Source organism: Dendrobates tinctorius, unplaced genomic scaffold (assembly GCF_039654945.1).
Source record: "Dendrobates tinctorius isolate UK_male_01 unplaced genomic scaffold, ASM3965494v1 ptg000103l, whole genome shotgun sequence".
Taxonomy (NCBI): domain Eukaryota; kingdom Metazoa; phylum Chordata; class Amphibia; order Anura; family Dendrobatidae; genus Dendrobates; species Dendrobates tinctorius.
In genome coordinates, this window is record NW_027361771.1 from 1,398,912 (window position 1) to 1,422,774 (window position 23,863).

At 46.8% G+C, this 23,863-nt stretch overlaps 1 protein-coding gene across 1 annotated transcript in view; it reads right to left on the reverse strand.

Annotated features, from left to right (window-relative positions):
• Window positions 1–23,863, reverse strand: part of TRIM65 (tripartite motif containing 65) — an 86,135-nt gene that overhangs the window by 53,227 nt on the left and 9,045 nt on the right. The window contains exon 2 of the mRNA XM_073587914.1: window positions 8,246–8,341. Coding sequence (XP_073444015.1) covers window positions 8,246–8,341 — 96 coding nt within the window. The remainder of the gene's footprint in view (window positions 1–8,245; window positions 8,342–23,863) is intronic.

A 23,863-nucleotide genomic window follows, 5' to 3' on the forward strand; every position in this document is an offset into this window, starting at 1 on the left:
TTTTATAATTCTGACCAGTGTCACTTTATGAGGTAATAACTCTGGAACACTTCAACGGATCCCACTGATTCTGAGACTGTTTTCTCGTGACATATTGTACTTCATGATAGTAGTCAAATTTTCTTCAATATGACTTGCATTTATTTGTGGAAAATTTGGTGAAAATGTTGAAAATTTTCAAACTTTTAAGTTTATGCCCCTAAATATGTCACACAAAGTAGTTAATAAATAGCTATTTTCCCACTTTACATCAGCAAAAATTTTGAAACATAATTTCTTTTTGTTAGGAAGTTATAAGGGTTAAAGTTGACCAGCGATTTCTCATTTTTCCAACAAAATTTACAAAACCATTTTTCAGGGACCACCTAACATTTGAAGTGACTTTGCGAGATCTATATGACAGAAAAAACCCAAAAGTGAAACCATTCTAAAAACTGCACCCCTCAAGGTGCTCAAAACCACATTCAGGAAGTCTATCAACCTTTCAGGAGCGTCACTGGAATTTTTGGAATGTGGAAGGAAAAAATAAACATTTAATTTGTTGTGTAACTTCTCCTGAGTACGCCAATACCCCATATGTGGGGGGAAACTACTGTTTGGGAACAAGGCAGGGCTCAGTAGGGAAGGAGCACCATTTGACTTTTTGAATGTAAAATGTAAAATTTGCTGGAAATAGTGGATGCCACGTTGCGTTTGGAGAGCCTCTGATGTGCCTAAACAGTGGACACCCCCCACAAGTGACACCACTTTGGATACTAGACCCCTGAGGGAACTTATCTAGATGTGTGGTGAGCACCTTGACCCCCCAGGTGTCAGGAACACCGCACTGCACTTGCTCACTGAGCCAGTGCGCGTATCCTGAGTAAGACAAACTGTGCTCAGAGATACCTGTGGAGCGGGCAGCAGAAGGTGCGTGCTTCAGACCAACAGTACCCGAAGCACGTGACTGCTGGGGGCGTGGCCTAGACCTCAGAGAGCTAGGAGCTACAGGAAAACTCCTAGCAGGGTAACGAGGGGACAAAGTTACCAAGGCGCATAGACAGGGACGTAAACAGATCAGGCCAGGGTCAAAGCATGAGACAGAACGTCAAAACCAGGGGTTTAGACAGAACAGATAGTCAGGACATAGCCAAGGAGTCATACACGGATATAGCTGCAAAGTACAAAAAGGGCGAGCAAAGAATAGTCGGGTCACAGGCATGAGTCATACGCAGAGAGGTTAGCGCAGTACAGAATCAACAGGCAAACTCACAACGGAAGACAGAACCGGGTCAGAACCATATAGCAAACTAGAAGACAATGCACAGGCATTGGCACAGGGGTCAATACACTCGGCCAAAAGCAAAAGTATAACTGACAGGGATGGAAGTTTCTCAGGGCTATAAGAAGCTCTCGCAGAACCAAAGAGAGGCCACAATAATTAACCCCAGGCATGCAGGTCAAAGCCTGCACTGAGCTCAAGACATTAACCCCTGACGTGCAGGTCAAAACCTGCACTGGGATCATGACAGTACCCCCCTCTCAACGGGGGGCCTCTGGACCCCCAGGTTTCCCTGGGTATTTGGCATGGAAAGCCCGAACCAGGAGATCTGCATGTACAGAGTGAGCAGGGACCCATGAGCGATCCTCCGGTCCATATCCCTTCCAGTGGACCAGGTACTGCAAAGAGCGGTGCACCAGCCGAGAGTCCACAATATGTCCAACCTCATACTCCAAGTGACCCTCCACCAACACTGGAGGAACAACAGACTCGGAGTCCTCCTTGACAGACCCCACGGGTTTCAACAGAGATTTATGGAACAAATTGGATATCTTTAAGGAGGCGGGGAGACGCAACCTATATGCCATCGGGTTGACTATTTCCATAATCTCGTACGGACCAATGAACTTTGGTCCCAACTTAGCTGACGGTACCTTCAAGTTGATGTTACGTGTGGAAAGCCAAACCTTCTCCCCCACCTGAAACATGTGTCCCGGCCCCCGGGGCTCTCCTTTTGTCAGCAAAATATTTGTACCTCCCCTGGGCCCGAGAGATATTATGCTGGACTTCAGCCCAGAGGTTTTTAAACTGTTGGACGGACCCCTCTGCCCCCTGGACAACCGGAATCCACCCGTGAAAACTCCCCAAAATGAGGATTAAACCCATAATTGATTAGGAATGGGGACATGTTGGTGGACTGACTCACCCGGTTGTTAAAAGCGAATTCCGCCAACGGTAACGCATCACACCAATCCTCCTGTCTGGCCGAGGTCAGACACCTGAGAATTTGTTCCGGGGATTGATTGGTGCGTTCCGTCTGACCATTACTCTCTGGGTGATATGCTGACGAGAAGGAGAGTGAGATGCCCAATTTCATACAGAATGCCGTCCAAAATTTGGCCACAAACTGCACACCTCTGTCAGTCACCACATTCAGGGGTACCCCATGCAATCAGACCACATGCTGCTCAAACAACCTTGATATTGTTTCTGCTGAGGGTAATGCTGCCAAGGGAATGAAATGGGCCTGCTTTGAAAACCTATCCACCACCACCCAGATCACGGTACTGCCCCTGGAAGGTGGGAGGCCGGTAATAAAGTCCATGGAGAGATGAGTCCATGGCCTATCAGGAACCGGTAAAGGTATGAATTCCCCAGACGGCCGGTTATGCGAGCTTTTGGAATGGGCACACACATTACAAGCAGAAATGAATTTCTTGACATCGGACCTCAGTGAAGGCCACCAAAAACCCCTGGCTACTGCTTCTCTAGTGACCGGATACCAGGATGAGCACTCAGCCTAGACTCATGAAACTCCTGCAGAAGTCTAGGCCGCAATGACTCTGGAACAAAATTTATCCCCTGGCCTGGTTGCCGGAGCTAGGGACTGAGCCCCTAAAATTTCTTGTTCCAATTCTGATGAGACCCCGCCACTACCACCCCTGGGGGAAGAATGGAGGACGGTGGCTCGGGGGGAGACACCGGGTCAAAACGTCTGGACAGGGCATTCACTTTAACATTTTTGGACCCCGGTCGAAAAGTAATGGAGAATTGAAATCGTGAAAAAAAAAAAGTGACCAACGGGCTTGTCTAGGAGTAAGCCTCTTAGCAGATTCAAGGTATGCCAAATTTTTGTGATCCGTGATAACAGTGATAGGGTGAGCCGCCCCTTCCAAAAAGTGCCTCCATTCCTCGAATGCCAGCTTGACCGCAAGAAGTTCTCTATTGTCTACATCATAGTTTCTCTCGGCTGAAGAGAACTTCTTGGAGAAGAAAGCACAGGGTTTGAGATTGGTAAGGGTGGCCGGACCCTGGGACAGCACAGCCCCCACCTCAGAAGCATCCACCTCCACAATGAATGGTTTGGACAGGTCTGGTTGGACCAACACCGGGGCGGACATGAAACATTTCTTTAGAGCTGAGAAGGACTCCTTAGCGAGTACCGACCAATTTTTTACATCAGCCCCCTTCCGGGTGAGATCCGTGAGTGGTTTAACCACTTGTGAGAAACCTTTAATGAATCTCCGGTAATAGTTTGCAGATCCTAAGAAGTGCTGGAGCCCCTTGAGATCTCGAGGCTGAAACCAGTCAGCGATCGCCAGCACCTTCTTAGGATCCATACGAAACCCCTCACAGGACACAATGAGCCCCAAAAAAGACAGTTCCTGTATGAAAAACGAACACTTTTCCAATTTAGCAAACAAGTCATTCTCCCTGAGTCTCTGGAGAACTGTCTGTAGATGGTGCAAGTGAGACTGACTGTCTGGGAAATACACCAAAATGTCATCCAAATAAATTATAACAAAACGGCCTATCAGGTCAGAAGACACAACATTGATAAAATTCTGGAAAATAGCAGGTGCATTAGTTAACCCAAACGGCATAACCAGGTTTTCAAAGAGTTCTTCTGATGTGAGGAACGCAGTTTTCCACTCGTCCCCTTCCCGAACCCTTATCAGGTTGTAGGCCCCCCGGAGATCTAACTTGGAGAACCATTGGGCCCCAGATAACTGGTTACACAAGTCTGGGATGAGGGGAAGCGGGTAAGTGTTCCTAACCGTTATCTTGTTAAGTTCCCGAAAGTCGAGGCACAGTCGCAAACCACCATCTTTCTTCTCCACAAAGAAGAATCCAGCTGCCACGGGTGACACAGAAGGCCTGATATGCCCTTTGCGGAGACTCTCAGCTATGTACTCCTTCATGGCCTGGCGCTCAGGCCCAGACAAATTGAACAATCGAGCCTTAGGAAGCTTGGCTCTGGGTGTTATGATTGAGTCACCGTAGGAGGCAGACACAAAAATAGAAGCTACGTCCAGAAAACCAGAGAAGTTGGCAACTATCAGATTGCAGACCCCTGAACCTATCAACACAACTAGCAGTAGCCGTGGGGGGTTCCTACGATGCCCTAGACCCCTCGATCACAGCCGGAGCGCTAAATAGCCTAAAGACAGAAAAGGAAATCTAAACTGCCCCAGAGCAGACCCCAAAGTAAAAGGCAGCCCCCAACACATAATGACGGTGAAGCAAGATGAAAAAACACTCACACAGATAGAAAGATAGGCTGAGCAAACGATGGGGCCCAAGCTAGCTAAACAGAACAGGAAAGGAAGGTTGCTGTCTGCAATCTGCCAAAACCCTATCAAAGACATAAGCCAACAAGCTGATATGAAAAAGACCCTGAAGCAGCTAGGCTTCAAAAACTAAATCAGCACTCAGGTATTTTCAGAAGACAGAGCTAAAGGAATTCAGCACACCCCAGCAGGGAATGGCAGAAATCCAGAAAAACAAAGCAAAACAAAGTCTAAGCACAAATGCAAAAGGCCGAGCAGAAAACTTAGCTTTAGAGGAGCAGGAATTCAGACTGGTCTCCAAGGATCCCACAGAGAAATCACCCGCAGGGCCGAAGGGCGTTGGCAGCCTTATATCCAGTCAGTAACTCCACTCATCCAGTCATCATCATCAGACTCAGGTGTTTGATAATCAGACTCACTACCTTTCTTTAGCAGAAGAGGGAGTTCCTCGGGCCTCAGTAGTGAAGGGGAAAATGAACTCACAACATCTGGGTATTAAATCAATGGCACAATCGTAGGGTCTATGTGGTGGCAGTTCAGCCTCACTTTCGGAAAACACATCTTCGAAATCTTTCAGGTACTCCGGAATACCTTCCTGACCGACAGACGACACAGATACGGTTTTAACAGAGTTAACAAGAGGCCCCAGGTTACAACATTTATCTTTGTATCCCCATTGAGTGATCTCCCCCATCACCCAATCAATGGTAGGATTATGGCGTTGTAGCCAAGGCATCCCCAGCACCAGTCCTGCAGGCAAGTTATCTAACACAAGACAAGTTAATTTTTCCACATGAGTGGGACCCACTTTCAGAGAAAAAAGTTCAGACCTGAAACAGATACCATCCGGGGTAAGAGAGGACGAGTTAATTGCCACAAGTTTAACAGGATCCTGAAGCCTGACTGTCCCTATCTTATTAAGAGTCATAATCCAGGCATCAATCAGGTTAACAGCAGAGCCACAGTCAACAAAGGCGGTAGTCTGAAAAGGACCATCACCAAGTTCCAGTTCCACCTGAAGCACAATTTTTGCAAGTGAGGAAAAAGGTACCTGAAGGTCTGGGTAGCCTCCTCGACTACTACCCAGACCTAGTCGTTTACCGCCATCTTGGAGGATGACGGACAGGAGGGGCAGTCCTTCTTCCAATGTCCAGATTCCCCACAATAGAAGCACAACTGCTCCTCCCGGCGGCGTCTTCTTTCCTTCTCACAGGTGACAGTGCTCACCTCCATAGCCACAGGAGGAGTCCGGGTCTCACCTCCACTGGAGAATAATGATGTTTCGAGTTGCATAACCACTCTTGCCCACAGTCTGCGATCCATACGAACCGCTTGGGTCATGGCATCCTCCAGGGAGTCAGGTAGAGGATGAAGTGCCAGGGCATCCTTCAGACGTTCAAACAGGCCTCTACGGAACAACCCCGGAAGGGCGGCATCACTCCAAGAAATCTCAGCTGCCCAACGCCTAAATTCAGAACAGAACCATTCGGCCGAGTGCTTCCCCTGACAGACACTCATCACCTTGTCCTCAGCCAAACGCATTCTATCCGGCTCATCGTAAATATGGCCTAAGGCCTCAAAAAATGCATCCACAGTCATTCTCTCTGGGGCAGAAGAGGAAAGAGAAAATGCCCAGGTTTGCGGGGCCCCTCTAAGCAGGGACATAACCACCCCCATCCTCTGTTTCTCATCCCCAGAGGAGCGGGGTCTCAAGGAGAAAAAGAGCTTACAACCCTCCTTAAATGCTCTAAATTCATTTTTGTTACCAGCAAACGTATCTGGCAATTTAACCAGAGATTCGGGTGGGACTAAAATGACATCTCTAATCCCCATCTGCTGAAAGCCTGCGGAAAGCGCCCCCTGAACCGAGTCTGCAACCTGCCGTTGGCACTGGGCCAGAGCTTGGTGTTCCAAACTTAGCTTCTGCAGCGACTGAGTAAAGCATTTCACCTGCTCAGATAAAGCATGCATTGGGTCCATGCTGCAGAAGTGAGGAGAAAAAAAAGTTCACGGTCAGATATAATGTCAGGAACACCGCACTGCACTTGCTCACTGAGCCAGTGCGCGTGTCCTGAGTAAGACAAACTGTGCTCAGAGATACCTGTGGAGCGGGCAGCAGCAGAGAAGGTGCGTGCTTCAGACCAACAGGACCTGAAGCAAGTGACTGCTGGGGGCGTGGCCTAGACCTCAGAGAGCTAGGAGCTGCAGGAAAACTCCTAGCAGGGTAACGACGGGGCAAAGTTACCAAGGGGCATAGACAGGGACGTAAACAGATCAGCACGAGATAGCACGACAAAACCAGGGGTTTAGACAGAACAGATAGTCAGGACGTAGCCAATGAGTCATACACGGATATAGCTGCAAAGTACAAGAGGGGCGAGCAAAGAATAGTCGGGTCACAGGCAATGAGTCATACACAGAGAGGTTAGCGCAGTACAGAATCAACAGGCAAACTCACAACGGAAGACAGAACCGGATCAGAAGCATATAGCAAGCTAGAAGACAATGCACAGGCACACAGGGGTCAATACACTCGGCCAACGGCAAAAGTATAACTGACAGGGATGGGAGTTTCTCAGGGCTATAAGAAGCTCTCGCAGAACCAAAGAGAGGCCACAATAATTAACCCCAGGCGTGCAGGTCAAAGCCTGCACTGAGCTCAAGACATTAACCCCTGACGTGCAGGTCAAAACCTGCACTGGGATCATAACACCAGGTGCTTCACATTTTCCCCACAAAAATGTTTTTCAGCCTCAAATTTTGCATTTTCACAAGGGTAACAGAAAAAATTGCACCATACAATTTATTGTGCAATTTCTCCTGAGTATGCCGATATCCTATTTGTCGGGGTAAACCACTGTTGGGGCTCACGGTGGAGCTCAGAAAAGAAGGAGTGATGTTTTGCAACGCAAACGTTGATGGAATGGTCTGCCGGTGTCATGTCTCATTTAGAGAGCCCCTGATGTGCCTAAACAGTGAAAAAAAAACAAAATGACAACATTTTGGAAACTAGACCCCTCAAGGAATGTATCTAGATGTGTGGTGAGCACCTTGAACCACCAAGTGCTTCACAAAAGTTTATAATGTAGAGCTGTGAAGATAATAAAAAAAAATCAAAAGATTCCCACAAAAATGTTATTTTAGCCCCGCATTTTTTATTTTCACAAAGACAGGAGAAAATGGGCCCCAAAATTTATTGTGCAAGTTCTCCTGAATATGTCAATACCCCACCTGTGGTTGAAAACTACTTTTGAGGCACAGTGCAAAGCTCAGGAGAAAAGAAGCGTTCCATGTAACACTGGCAGAGCCCCTGAGGTGCCAGAATAGCAAACCCCCCATAAGAGACCCCATTTTACAAACTACAGCTCTCAATGAATTACTCTAGGGGTGCAATGATCATATTGGAACGAACCTGTGCCACACCGGCCGACAAGACATGTCTCAGAGTTTAAGAAGCATGGCACGGCACAGTCACCTTAAAACAGCACCTATAAGTAGAAGCCTTTTAGCAGGTCATATGTAAAATAATCATATAACATTGTCTTTGAGCTTAGATCTCACACTAAAGCAAAGATTCTCTACTCAGTGTGGAACCCCCACTGCTCTTCCACATTCACTAGAAATCTCCAGCAAAGCATTTTTAATCACCTAGCACAATAGCAAGCACATTAACCCTGCTGCATGCATACAGTACCTTAATGTCTTCTATTTTACACTTCCATTTTTCAATCTCTTCTTCCGTATGCTTCTGCTGACAGTCGTTGGCTTTCAAGTCATTTAAGAGTTTCTTCTATTTGTGTGGAAATAAAGAAAATGAGATAAAAACAGTATTATACAGGTACAGGATGAATGGATTACTGGTTACATCTAGCACTAGGGTTGACTTAAAAAGAATAGAATCAACCCTCCCAAGCCATCTATATGGGCATGTAGGTCATAGGAAGCGGAATAAAGTGAAACTTTGATATGTGCAATCTGATGTCTTTTTCCAGAGAAATCCACGTTTTTCTTATATGTAATTAGGGCTGTTCAGGGCTATGGGCCGGATGTAGATCTCCCTGAGAATCTGCCTCCAGAGGTTATTTTAAATAAAAGGGGGCATTACCACTGAGACATGTAATGACTGACAATTTGCTTTCATAATCATACACAGCTCTGCAGTGAGTTCTGAACTAATATAGCACAACAGCAGTGAACTGTGCCTCATTACAAAAATATCTGCAGCTGCAGTCCACTCACAGTACCTCAGCTTCGTTCTCACAGGCTGCTAGTGTGGAAAGGCAGTACAGCAGAGCCAACAGCTGCAAAATGTGCTTGTTGTATTCGTAATAAGACACGATTCAACTCTGTGGTACTGTGTTAGTTATATTCAGACACAGCTCCGCAGCAGAGCTGACAGCACTATGAGAGGTCAAATGCTGCTGCAAATGTTTGTAATCAGACAGTTCACTTCGGCTCTAATGGGTTAGCTCTGCTGTACTGTTTTAAAGCTTTGTATGATTATGAGAGCAAAGTGTCAGTCATTACATGTATCAACTTTCTATGAGCTACATGCCCATTGTGGTACAGTAAAGGGTGTTTTACTGGATGGGAGATACATTTCTCCCATCAGATTAATGTTTGGCCGGGTTATTCCCTAAAGACAGTACCTGCGATGATGTTATGGTCACGTGATTAGCCCATGTGATGTCTACCTCACCTGTGGGAGGGGTTATGGGCTATGTAATGGAGGTTGGTGTTTGGCACATGGTGAGGTGTCTGGAAGTTACAGGAACTTGGCTGGAGTTAGCCTGAACTTGTATACAGGCTCCCCGTGCTGCAGGACTATAGCAGCAAGACTCTCAACAACCCTGGGAATGGCACCTGGCGGATGCCGCGGACCTGGCAGCCGCTTAGTTAAGCCTGTCCCGTGCAAGGGGTGAGTCTGGGACCAATGGTTCTCCAAGCTGGAGTATATTTAGGTTTTCCTTACTTTCTGTTAACCGGCTGTTTGCAACCTGACATTAAACCACTGAAATTGGACTTTAAGCCTGTGTGTTGCCTCGTTACTGCAGCCCTGCCATTACCTACCAGAGCGAATCCCTACACCATATAAACGGCTTACTTGGGTTGATGCTACAGACAGATGCCCTTTAAAGCCAGTCCGTCACCCAATCCCCAAATGCAAACTACATACATTTTTAAATAGATCCTAGACATCATGAGGATGCTGTACTTACTTTAAACATCTATGTTAAAATGGTTGTATAATCCTTTATTAAAGTTTAACTTAATCTCAACTTACCTGGCCTAATTGGCAGCTCCTCAGTGTCCCTCTTGCTGAGATCTCACACTGTTCAGTACAAGCTCCACGTGAGAGCGGAGACAGCATACACATGTACACATGAGCTATTTCACTGTATTGCTAAGATCATAATATGCTCATCTTAATATCAGGAATAAAAAACATTCTGATAGGGAGTACACCTGTCCCATCAGGTCAAACATTTCTATTCTAATAACATACACAATTTCGATCATGAAATCTTTTGACAAATCCATATTAGAACGAATCTGTCACCAGGTTTTAGCTACCAAACCTAAGAGCAGCATGATGTAGAGGCAGAGACCCTGATTCTAGCGATGCATCACTTACTGGGCAGCTTGCTGCAGTTTTGATAAAATCACATTTTATTCTGCTGCAGATTTAACAGTTCTCTAAAAGCTGAGCTCTGTACAACCCGGCCCACATGACTGATTGGCAGCTTTCCATGTACAATGTGTATATGGACAACGTCAGACAGCTGTATAACTGATTGCACCATAAAGTTAAAAGCTGCCAGATGGCCATATAACACAGACAGTGATAGCGCTGCAGTGAATGGACTGGCCGGCACTTCTCCTGACCCAAGCATGACAGCTGCATAGAAATACATGAAGCTGTCACGTTTGGGTCAGGAGAAGTGCCGGCCAGTCCTTAACTCCAATGTAATCATCGTCCGTGTTATATGGCCGTCTGACTGTGCCCTAAAGTTAAAAGCTGCCAATTAGTGGTGGGGGTGAGGTTTCAAATTATTATTATTATTAACAGCCTTCAGTTCGATCTCGAGCCATGGCAACTAAATGGATGAACGCTCTGTAGGAAGGTTGATCTTGTGCAAGCCTAGGTAGGCCAACCAGGGTCTTCTCTGCTGTCATCTTGATTGCATCAAACCATCGAGTTGCTGGTCTTCCTCTTCGCCTTGTTCCTTCTATACTTCCGACCATGATGTCTTTCTCAAGCAATTGCTCTCTTCGTATGATGTTTTCAAAGTAGGCAAGTCATAGCTTGGTGATCCTTGCTTCGAGTGACATGTCTGGCTTTATTTCATCCAAAATTGATTTGTTTGTTCTTCTTGCAATCCATGGTATTGATAGCATCCTTCTCCAGAACCACATCTCGAAAGCACTGATTCTTCTACTGTCTTGTTTCTTTATCGTTCAGGTTTCGCATACATATGTTACTACAGAAAAGACTGACCAACCGTTACACTGATGCATCTACCATGTGCCAGTGATTGCACTGGTTACCCATCCACTCCAGAATTCAATATAAACTTATCAATCTCACCCACAAAGCGTTCCACGGTTCAGCACCACCCTACGTCTTCTCTCTCCTCTCAGTCTACCACCCTACCCGAGCCCTCTGTTCTGCTGATGACCGAAGATTAACATCCTCAATAATCAGAACCTCCCACTCCCGTTTCCAAGACTTCTCATATGCTGCCGCCAATTACTTGGAATGCACTACCCAGGATAATTTGATTAATCCCCAATACCTACAGCTTTAAGCGTGACCTAAAAACGCATTTCTTCAGATTGGTCAACTGCTGTAATGTCTTTTATTGTCTGTACAAGTCATCTCTAAAATGTAAAGCGCTGCGGAATATGTTGGCGCTATAGCAATAAAATGATTATTATTATTAAAGACCAGACTATGTACAAGCCGTGCCTTTGTCGTCAGTGAAATGTTCTTCCATTTGAAGACCTTGTGCAGTGACTTTATTGTTGATTTGCCCATAGCTATTCTTCTATTGACTTCCGATTTCTTTGCTGCATCTTGAGTGATCATTGATCCGAGTAGGTTGAAGTCCTTTACAACTTCCAGTTCGTCGCACTACATCTTAAATGTGTATGAGTCGTACTTGCTAGTGGCCAATATCTTTGTCTTCCTTGTACTGAGTAGGAGTCCCATGCTTGAGCTTTCCATCTTGACACTCCGTATTAAGTCCTTCATTCCATCTACACTTGTTGCTATCAATGTTTTATCGCCTGCGTATTTAAGATTGTTGATAATTCGTCCAGCAATTTTGATTACTTCTTTTTTGTCAAGTCCAGCCTTCCTGAAAATAGTTTCTACATATCAATTGAAGAGAAATGGTGACAGGATGCCGACTTGTCTGACGCCTCGCTCTACTTTAAACCATGCCATGTCACAGTGTTCCGTTCATACTGTTTCTTTTTGGGAGGTCACAGAGAGCTCATGAATATAGAGGACTACATGACAGCAAGTTTACTAGTCCTCTAATGTAGTGTTGATTTCCTGCTGATTAAACAGTGATTTTATGACAACTACACTAAGCAGTACAGTTAGTGATATATCGCTGGAATCAAGGTCTCTGCCTTATCATTATTTTGATTTTTGATAAGGTAGCAAAAACCTGTTAACAGATTTTCTAGAAATAGTTAGTATAGTTTGCAACATCGTTTTTTACAAGTCATAATATCTTTACAAGTTAATAAAAAGCCTGGGGTAAAGTTTCTCCTTGTGTAGAGTGACATACCAGCTCTGGCATGCCAAGGTGGTTTATTCACCGTGCAATGCTCTGCTGGGAAATTTAATATAAAAATAACCTCTTCAGAGAGGAAGAGGACTTGAACTCTACAGCGCCACCTGTTGGAAGCAGCAATCCTACAAGTCACAGTCGACTCTTTAACGAGTCTTGCAATAGTCATATGTGGCTGAATTACAACACTTCTGCAAAGATGAGTGGGCGAAAATTCCTCCAGAGAGTTGAATTCGACAGGAAATTATCTCCCAATCACCTCATACCATGCACTGTCCTCCCTCCCCCACTGCATCTAGCTCACTCCCTGATTTTAAACCAGTCACAGAAGAAATAAGCAGGCTTCTTGCCCGACCACTTGCACCAGTGACCCATTTCCGTCACATCTCCTCCAGTCCCTTTCCTCTGCTGTCACCCCTCACCTAAAATATTTAACCTCTCTCTCTCTTCTGGTATATTTCCCTCCTCATTTAAGCATGCCATCATACATCCACTACTTAAAAAAACATCCCTCGACCAAAACTGTGCCGCTAACTATAGACCTGTCTCTAATCTTCCCTTCATCTCTAAACTCCTGGAACGCCTGGTCCACTCCTGTCTTATCCGCTATCTCTTTGATAACTCTCTTCTCCACCCTCTCCAATCCGGTTTCCGCTCTTTGCACTCTACTGAAACTGCCCTCACTAAAGTCTCTAATGATCTACTAACAGCTAAATCAAATGGTCATTACTCCATGCTAATTCTCTTGGATCTCTCTGCAGCATTCGACACTGTGGATCATCAGCTCCTCCTCACTATGCTCCGTTCCATTGGCCTCAATGACACCGTTCTCTCCTGGCTCTCCTCCTATCTCTCTTACCGCTCCTTTACTGTATCTTTTGCCGGTTCCTCCTCCTCTCACCTTCCCCTTACTGTTGGGGTTCCTCAAGGATCGGTTCTAGGCCCCCTCCTCTTCTCCTTGTACACTGCCCCTATTTGTCAAACAATCAGTAGATTTGGTTTCCAGTACCATCTCTATGCTGATGACACCCAATTATACGCTTCTTCTCCTGACATCACGTCAGCCTTTCTAGAAAACACCTGCGAATGTCTAAACGCTGTGTCTAACATCATGTCCTCACTATATCTGAAACTGAACCTGTCAAAGACTGAACTCCTTGTATTTCCTCCCTCTACTAATGTACCTATACCCGACATTGCCATTTCTGTGTGTGGTTCCACTATTACTCCCCAGCAACATGCCCGCTGTCTTGGGGTCATACTTGACTCCGAGCTTTCCTTTGCCCCCCACATTCGATCACTGGCTCGCTCTTGTCATCTGCACCTCAAAAACATTTCTAGAATTCGACCTTTTCTTACTTTTGACTCTGCAAAAACTCTTTCTGTTTCTCTTATTCATTCTCGTCTCGACTATTATAACTCTCTTCTAATCGGTCTCCCTCTTATCAAACTCTCCCCTCTCCAATCTGTCTTGAATGCTGCAGCCAGGATCATATTCCTCACCAATCGTTACACCGATGCCTCTACCTTGTGCCAATCATTACACTGGCTACCCATCCACTCCAGAATTCAGTATAAAACTTATTACCCTCACCCACAAAGCCCTCCATGGCTCAGCACCACCCTACATCTCCTCCCTTGTTTCAGTATACTACTCTACCCGCGCCCTCCGTTCTGCTGATGACCTGAGGTTAGCATCCTCAATAATCTGAACCTCCCACTCCCGTCTCCAAGACGATACACGTGCTGCGCCAATTCTTTGGAATGCACTTCCCAGGTCAATACGATTAGTCCCCAATCCCCACAATTTTAAGCGTGCCCTGAAAATGCATTTATTCAGACTGGCCTATCGCCTCAACATATTAACCTAATCTATCCCTGTGTGGCACAGCCAAAAGTTTTACCATAACCAGGTTCCCCGCATCATGTTCCCACATGCTTTATGCATCCATTAGCCCTCTGTGTCGGTACTGTTACACACTTAACATTATGGTTGGTCCATACAATCAGGGCAATTGTTACCACCCACCTTTCGTGTCTCCCTTTTTCCTCATAGACTGTAGGCTTGTGAGCAGGGCCCTCATTCCTCTTAGTATCTGTTATGATCTATGTGATTATTGTTATGCTGTAATGTATATTGTCTGTACAAGTCCCCTCTGAAATGTAAAGTGCTGCGGAATATGTCGGCGCTATAGAAATAAAATTTATTATTATATTGTTATTATTGCCAGTTATCGCAAACACTTGATTGCAGGATGGCCCAACCAGTTATTAGGTTTAGGGGGCAAACACTTCTTCACACAGGGCCCTGTAGGTTTGGGTTTCTTTTTCCCTTAATAATAAAGATCTTCATTTAAAAGCTGCATTTTGTGTACTTGTGTTATCTTTGTCTAATATTTGAATTTGTTTGGTGATCTGAAACATTTGGTTATGTGCACATGTTGCGGATTTGCTTTTGTAAAAGTCTACGCGGAATCTTCCTCTCTTGGCAGAAAATGCAGATAAAAATCTGTGTGGATTTGATGCGTTTTTGATGTGGATTTTCATGCGGATTTGTAAGCTAAATAAAGCTATATTATTTAACAACAAAAAAAAGAAATGTGATGTAATTTCCTTGTCCAACCTCTTCTTTTACAATCTCCATAATATCATTACATACCATGTTCAAATACACTGCTCAAAAAAATAAAGGGAACACTTAAACAACAACAACAGAATATAACTTCAAATAAATCAAACTTCTGTGAAATCAAACTGCCAACTTAGGAAGCAACACTGACTGACAATCAATTTCACATGCTGTGGTGCAAATGGAATAGACAACAGATGAAAAAAAATGTTGGCAATTATCAAGACACCCTCAATAAAGGAGTGGTTCTGCAGGTGGGGACCACAGATCACAACTCAGTACCAATTGTCACGCCGTTCTGTTTGTATTTGATTGTCGGCGTGACAATGCATGTTTTTTGCTTTAACCCCTTACTCCTTTCCCCCTAATTGAGCTGGGATACTGCTGGCTTTTACCTGTATGGAGCCTGCTCGGTTCCCTGCTCTGCTGCGTAGCTGCACATGTGGTGTTAGGTCTTTGCTCTGCTGCTTGACCATTCACATGTGCGGTCCCTGGTCGCCGCTGTGGAAGCTGTCCGCGGGTTGTGAGGTCATTTGCAGCTGGTGCATGACTTTCCACGTGTGTCTTGGCTGGCAGCCATGGCCAGGTGCTCTAAGCTGCAGTTCCTGCACTGATTGTGCTGCAATGGTTTCTGTGTGTGCTTAGGGCGGGCGCAGCCACACCTTCCCTGCTTTTATCAGGGTTAGTATGTGTACTTGAAATGCTGTCCCCAGCCAATTGCTGAGGGGCAGCTCCTTTATAAACTTACCTGCTCTATGGGCGGGGCCAGAGCTACTCACAAAGCTCCTGAACTTTGCCATGTGTGTCTCGTGTGTGTCCCTGGACCTCGTCTGTCTCTGTTTTGGTACCAAATTCCCTGCCTTGATTTCTGCTTTGTCCTGTTCCCTCGCCCTGCCCCGGAGGCCTGAATCCCCAGGCCTGAATCCCTGAGCCTGTACCTGACCCCATCTAAATCCGCCCTGGCCTGGAGGCGGTGTATCCAGGCTTGAATCCTTGATCCTGTACCTATCCCGTACCTGACTATATCTGAACTGTCTGATGTGTTATGTTCCTTGAATCCCTCTGTGAATGGAGCCCCGCACCCAGTGACTCTGAGACTCTTGTAACCGGTGTTCCTGCTGAGCATCTATTATGCTGTGCTCTGACTACCATGCGGTGCTAGCTCCATGCAGGCCAAGCAATCCTGTGGTGTTAGTACCATCACGCTTGAGTTCCTTCCTAGGTCCAATGCCTGGAGCCTGACAACCGCAGTCTGGAACCTGGTGACCGCTGCCTGGAGCCTGGAGCTGGATGACTGCAGTGGTGCCTGTAGGTCGTGTTGGATGTCCGGAACCAAACGACTCCCATCTGATGTCTGCCGGTGACTCTGATGTCCTATCTGCGTCTGGATGACCTCGTGTGTCCTGATGTCCAGATGACCTCGTGTCCTGATGACCTCGTGTGTCCTGATGACCTCATGTGTCCTGATTTTGTTTATGTACTGTGACTTTACTTTAAGTAAACTTTACTTTATTTATACCTGAAGTTGTGCGGTGTCATCAAGTCCTACGTCTTCTTTGTCCACATGCTCAGCTGCCACAGAATCCCGGTCGCTGCCCTTCCCTAGTTCGGGTAGGCCCTGGTCCCCCTCTGTGGGAGGTCCATATTGCGTCCCCGGGGGATGCCCGCCCCTCGCCATCGGCGTGGAGGCGCCTGCTGGGCTGCGTCTGCAGTCGTGACAACAATTGTCACGCTCGAGCCTTGGCTGAATGGCGCGAGCCGGGGGTTTGTGGCCCCACTGAGCCACAAACCAGACTACCCTGGAAGGGGCGTGACTACGACAGCTACCTTGGTCTTCACTGGAGCCTCTGATGGTGAGGTCAGGCTTGTGCGGCAGATAGCTGTCGGGTGCTACTCCAGGATGGTGTCTGGCTGTGGCTGCTGGTCCCACTCGGGGACAAGTCACTTGGACAGGTGTGACTAACAGGCAGGCTGAGACACTGGGCAAGCAGGCACGGCTTAGTACACTGGCAGACAGGCATGGCTTGGAGACACTGGGCAAGCGGGCACGGCTTGGAGACACTGGGCAAGCGGGCACGGCTTGGAGACATAGGGCAAGAAGGAGTGGTATATGAGAGAACAGGTTTGGACCTGTTCACACAGGAGGTGCAGGTATGGATATAGTCAGGAAGGAGTGGAATATGAAGGGACAGGTTTGGACCTGTTCACACAGGAGATGCAGGTAGGCGGAGCCGCAGGAGTGCGGAGTAGGCTGGGCTCCAAGGGAGCCGGGCAGGCAGAGCGGCTAGGGAGCCGTGCAGGCAGAGCGGCTAAGGAGCCGAGCAGGCAGAGCGGCTAAGGAGCCGAGCAGGCAGAGCGGCTAAGGAGCCGAGCAGGCAGAGCGGCTAAGGAGCCGAGCAGGCAGAGCGGCTAAGGAGCCGTGCAGGCAGAGCGGATAAGGAGCCGTGCAGGCAGAGCGGATAAGGAGCCGTGCAGGCAGAGCGGATAAGGAGCCGTGCAGGCAGAGCGGATAAGGAGCCGTGCAGGCAGAGCGGCTAGGGAGCCGTGCAGGCAGAGCGGCTAGGGAGCCGTGCAGGCAGAGCGGTTAGGGAGCCGTGCAGGCAGAGCGGCTAGGGAGCCGTGCAGACAAGAGCGGCCAGGGAGCAGTGCAGACAGAGCGGCCAGGGAGCAGTGCAGACAGAGCGGCCAGGGAGCAGACACACAGATAGGGAGGACACAAGGAAAGACACGGCGGAGAAGGAACCACAAACAAGGAGACTGACAGACGGAGGTAAGACTGAGTTCAGACAGAGACACAGGGACAAAGACCCAAGGACCACGATATTCTGCCTCCTGGCAGGCGGACAGAGAACAGACAAGGCACTGGGAACAAGACTCAAGGGCCAGGATATTCTGCCTCCTGGCAGGCGGACAGAGAAATGCTAGGCAAGGTACCAAGACACAAGAATACGCAGTAAGAGCCTTCAGAGAAGGCAAGACATAGGACAGGGCCTGGCTGGCTCAGCAGCAAGGAGCTGAGTTTAGACATTGCACAGGCAATGTTTCAGTGGGAGTGGCGAAACTAAATAGTCAAGGGCTCTAGGTGATTGGTAAGGGACATATTACACAGGTGCACCCTGACTACATAAGAACCAGAGAGTTCAGGCGCCGCCCCACTATACACACAGTCCGGAAACATGGAGAGCAGAGGCACAGAGCTGGCAACAGACAGAATTCACAGCATGGCTTGAAGCAGAAAGTAAGTTGGTGTGCGGGGGATGGGAGGCCATTCAGTGATGCCAGCAGGGTTGTTACACCAATGCTTTCTGGCTGATGTTTTGGTCACTTTTGAATGTTGGTTGTGCTTTCACATTCGAGGTAGCATGAGACAGACTCTACAACCCACACAAGTGGCTCAGGTAGTGCAGCTCATCCAGGATGGCACATCAATGCGAACTGTGGCAAGAAGGTTTGCTGTGTCTGTCAGCATAGTGTCCAGAGGCTGGAGGCGCTACCAGGAGACAGGCCAGTACTCCAGGAGATGTGGAGGGGTACGTAGGAGGGCAACAACCCAGCAGCAGGACCGCTACCTACGCCTTTGTGCAAGGAGGAACAGGAGGAGCAAAGCCAGAGCCCTGCAAAATGTCCTCCAGCAGGCCACAAATGTGCATGTGTCTGCACAAACGGTTAGAAACCGACTCCATGAGGATGGTCTGAGTGCACGACGATCATAGATGGGGGTTGTGATCAGCACAACACTGTGCAGGATGCTTGGCATTAGCCACAGAACACCAGGATTGGAAAATTTGCCACTGGCACCCTGTGCTCTTCACATATGAAAGTAGGTTCGCACATGTGACAGACGTGACAGAGTCTGGAGACGCCGTGGAGAGCAATCTGCTGCCTGCAACATCCTTCAGCATGACTGGTTTGGCAGTGGGCCAGTAATGGTGTGGGGTGGCATTTCTTTGGAGGGCCGCACAGCCCTCCATGTGCTCGTCAGAGGTAGCCTGACTGCCATTAGGTACCGAGATGAGATCCTTGTGAGACCATATGCTGGTGTGGTTGGCCCTGGGTTCCTCCTAATGCAGGACAATGCCAGACCTCAAGTGACTGGAGTGTGTTTGCAGTTAATGCATGATGAGGGCATTGATGCTATGGACTAGCCTGCCAGTTCCCCAGATCTGAATTCAATAGAGCACATCCAGGACATCATGTCTCGTTCCATCCACCAACGCCACATTGCACCACAGACTGTCCAGGAGATGACTGAAGCTTTAATCCAGGTCTGGGAGGAGATCCCTCATCAGAACATCCACCACCTCATCAGTAGCATGCCCAGGCGTTGTAGGGAGGTCATACAGACACGTGGAGGCCACACACACTACTGAGCATCATTTCCTTGTCTTCAAGCATTTCTACTGAAATTGGATCAGCCTGTAATTTTATTTTCCACTTTGATTTTCAGTATATTTCCAAATCCAGACCCCCATGGGATATTAATTTTGATTTACATTTATCATTTCTATTGTTCTCAATGCATGCCACTATGTAATGAATAAAGACTTGCAACTGGAATATTTCTTTCAGTGATATCTAGTATTTTAGTGTTCCCTTTATTTTTTTGAGCAGTGCATAATGTTTACACACACAAAACAAATATAAGTGAATATAATTTTTATATATATATATATTGTGATAAAACACTCCGGTATCGCCTTTGCTGGGGTCAAAGGTCACGTGCATTCAGCATGAAACTCAGGAGCAGAGCTGGGATTCGGGTGTAACTGACCCTGGGTCAGGTTTATTAACGGTGAAAGCAATGCAAAAGGAAATAAAACATAAAACAAATCCTTGCCTGTCCGGCACTAACTAAACAATGGACAACCTAACTACCAACTGGCGGGCTTCTCCCGTCCAGCCAAACCACAGTTGCAGTGGGCACTGCTTCCACTCACGTGTGTCTCTCACACAGACAGGCTCTCTGTGTTCCCAGGCTGAGACACTCACACAACCACCTGGCATCCTTTTATATCCACCTCCCATTATCCATTAGTAAGCAGGTGCGATACTGACCAGACTAGGCCACATAGGAAAGGAATCTGGGCGAGATATACCTGCCCTCATCCACTATTCCCACATGATTCTCACTATATATATATATATATATATATATATATATATATATACATATATATATATATATAGGTAAATGTTTTGGTAGATAATACCAAGCCCGAGGTTTATCAATGAACATAATAAACTGGTACATAAAGATTTAAATAAAGACACACACAAATATGCAGAGCTGTTTAATTTTCAAAAAAATTGTAAAAAAAATGGCGCGGGCTCCTGCGTAATTTTGTTAACCAGCAGAGGGAAAGCCGATGACTGGGGGCAGATGTTTATAGCCTGGAAAGGGGGTAATACCCATGGATCTTCCCAGGCTATTAATATCAGCTCGCAGCTGTATACTTAGCCTTTACTGGCTATTAAAATAGGGGAACCCCCCCCAAAATGATGTGGGGTCCCCCTGTAATAAGCAGCAAAGGCTATGCAGACAGCTGCGGGCTGATATTAATAGCCTAGGAAGGGGCCATGGATATAGCCCCCCTCCCCCACCCCGGCTAAAAACATCAGCTCTCATCCGCCCCAGAAATGGTGCATCTTATAGATGTGCCAATTCTGTCACTTAGCCTTGCTTATCCCACTGTCAGTATCTAGTCCTAGAATCTGTTTTTTCTTGCCCTTAGACAACATGGATCTTGATGTTTCACACGTCGGCCATCTTGCTTCCTGCCCAAGCTGTATATAAAGCCAGCACCTGTTCTGTTTCATTGCTTGAGTATTATGTTTTGGACTTTGTGCCTCTGCAGTCCCAAGCCTGGACTTACTATCCCTGTTGGTCCTCTCTTAACGGCGGATTCCTCCGTCAACCTGCACGTCTGGATCCCTGCCTGCTGACCGAGTGATTGCTGAACACCTGACTTCAGAAACCTCTGCCTGACTACACCTGCGGTGAAGTAAGAACTCCAGCCAGCTAGTGTGTTCCTCCGCTCTGCAAGAGTCTGTGTCTTGTGCCCGCATTGCTCAGAGACTTTGAATGCTGTGTCGCAGAGTATCAACTCTGCTATAACCATTTATCAGATTGACTGAACATTTATCTGGACTTATATGCTATATTGCATTCAGATTACTAATACAATAAATATTGCTTGCGCAACCCGTTGTGTCTGCAGTCTCTTTGACCTAGCCACTGGTGTCCAGTTGTCTCCACTAGCCTTAAAAAATGGATGCCGCTGGGTCAGAGACTTTAGAAGTGCGTGTTAAGAAGCTAAATAATATCACTGCCACTGTACACGCTGAAGTGCAGACATGGAAGAGCAGAATAGAAGGCCTAGAGGGGCAGACTAAATATGATATGCAAGTGCTTAGTCAGACCCTTCAGGAATTGCGTGGCCGAGTTGCGGCTCTGGAGGCACAATCTCAGGCTTCTGTTCCTGCCATCCCCAAACTACCACCATTTAGGTTTGGTGGCGACAGAGACAAATACCGTGGGTTTCTGAACCAGTGTCGTTTATACTTTGCTGCACATGTCACACAGTTTCCTACGGACCGTTCCAAAGTATTGACTATCATCATGTTGCTGACTAATAAGGCTCTTGCCTGGGCAAACCCTCTGATAGAATCACAGGATGCATGTCTGAACGACTTCAATATGTTTATTACCGCCATGGGGCAGATGTTTGATGATCCGAACCGTGGCCTTACAGCTGAGACGGCCCTGCTGAATTTGCGTCAAGGTAAACGCCCAGTGACTGAGTATACTATGGATTTTAGAAGGTGGGCTCAGGACACCACCTGGAATAGTGCAGCAATGTACTCAATATTTAAGAAGGGGTTGTCCAGTTCTATCAAGGACGAGCTTGCACGTGCGGAGGCTCCCACTGCTCTAGGTGATTTCATCAATCACTGTATTCGCCTAGACGCTCGCATCTCCGAACGAAAACTAGAAAGGTGGTCTGAGATGAACCGCAGCAATAAATCGCTTCTTCCTTTCCTTCCTAAGGAGAATCTGGACCCAAGTCCTCAGGAGTCCGCACCTGAGCCGATGCAAGTAAATTCACTACGAAGTTGAGTAAGTGACGAACGGAAGGAATTTCGCTTCAAGGAGAATTTATGTTTTTACTGTGGGAAGTCAGGACATTTTATTATCAACTGCCCCAATCGTTCTCGCAGGACAACCGCAGCCGTGGTAGAACGCGACTTCTCTGAATCATACTCCATAACTTCCGAATCCGGGCCACCTGAAATTGCAGCAACCGCACCTGATTATGACTTTTCAGATATGAACTCTGTTACATCCGAAACTATACTACCCATTAATGCTGTTATTCTATCTTCTGCAGTTTCATACCCTTGCAATAAGAAAAAAGATTCACATTGTTACCTTCCTATCAAGATCTGGATTGACACCCGTTGGGTGAACAGTTCCGCCATGATAGACTCTGGGGCTAGCGGTAACTTCATGGACACTTCTTTTGCTAAGGAATATGGAATCCGATCACAGAGAAGAGTATCGTCAATTCTGATGGAGACTGTGGATGGGTCCCCTTTGACCTCGGGGCCCGTAGACCAGCAGACTGAACCACTGAAGGTCCTCATGGGAGATGATCACCAGGAGAAATTGCCCTTCCTTCTGATTTCCTCTCCACATTTTCCTATTATCTTGGGTTTACCTTGGTTGCAGGCTCAAAATCCCATCATTGACTGGGAGACTAAGAGATTACGCTTCCCAGCTAAAGAGGTAACTTCTGAGAAATCGATTGATCAATCTCCGGGCAACCCATCATCGGACCTAAGTTTACCGGCAGTTTATAAAGAATTTTCGGATGTGTGCGATAAAAAGAATGCAGATAAATTACCACCACACCGCTCTTATGACTGCCCAATCGAGCTTCTGCCTGCTGCTTCCATTCCTTTTGGTAATATTTATCCATTGTCCGGTCCTGAGCTCAAGACTCTCAAAGAATATATAGACAAAAACCTGTCTAAGGGATTTATACGCCCCTCATCCTCTCCAGCCGGTGCACCCATCTTTTTCGTTAAAAAGAAGGATGGATCCCTCAGACCCTGTGTTGATTACCGGGAAATTAACAAGGTAACCATCAAGAACCGCTACCCCCTGCCATTAATTCCGGAGCTTCTAGAGAGAGTTCGTCAGGCCAAGGTCTTTTCAAAATTGGACCTACGCGGGGCATACAATCTAGTCCGTATAAGACCTGGAGACGAATGGAAAACAGCATTTAGGTCTCGATATGGACACTTTGAGTATTTGGTCATGCCATTTGGACTTTGCAATGCCCCAGCAACTTTCCAACATCTAGTAAATGATATTTTCAGAGACATTCTTGATCTTTTTGTCGTAATCTATTTGGATAACATTCTGATTTTTTTCTAGCTCCATGGAGGAACATCAGCAACATGTCAAGACTGTCTTGCAGCGGTTGAGGGAACACCATCTGTACATCAAGCTCGGGAAATGCGAATTTCACAAGTCGGAGATCCAATTCTTAGGTTATGTAATTTCCCCACAGGGTCTGAGTATGGATAACAGCAAGATCAAGGCGATTCAGGAGTGGCCAATCCCTAAGAATGTCAAAGAGGTCCAACGCTTCATCGGATTTGCTAACTTCTACAGACGCTTCATCAAGAACTTCTCTGACATTGTCTCGCCCATCACCCAGTTGACACAGAAGAAGACAGCATTTATTTGGTCCCTTCAAGCCCAAGAAGCATTCTCTCGGCTCAAGACCGAGTTCACGTCAGCACCGGTACTGATCCACCCTGACCCGGAACTCGCCTTCATTATTGAAGTAGATGCCTCAAACTGTGCCAC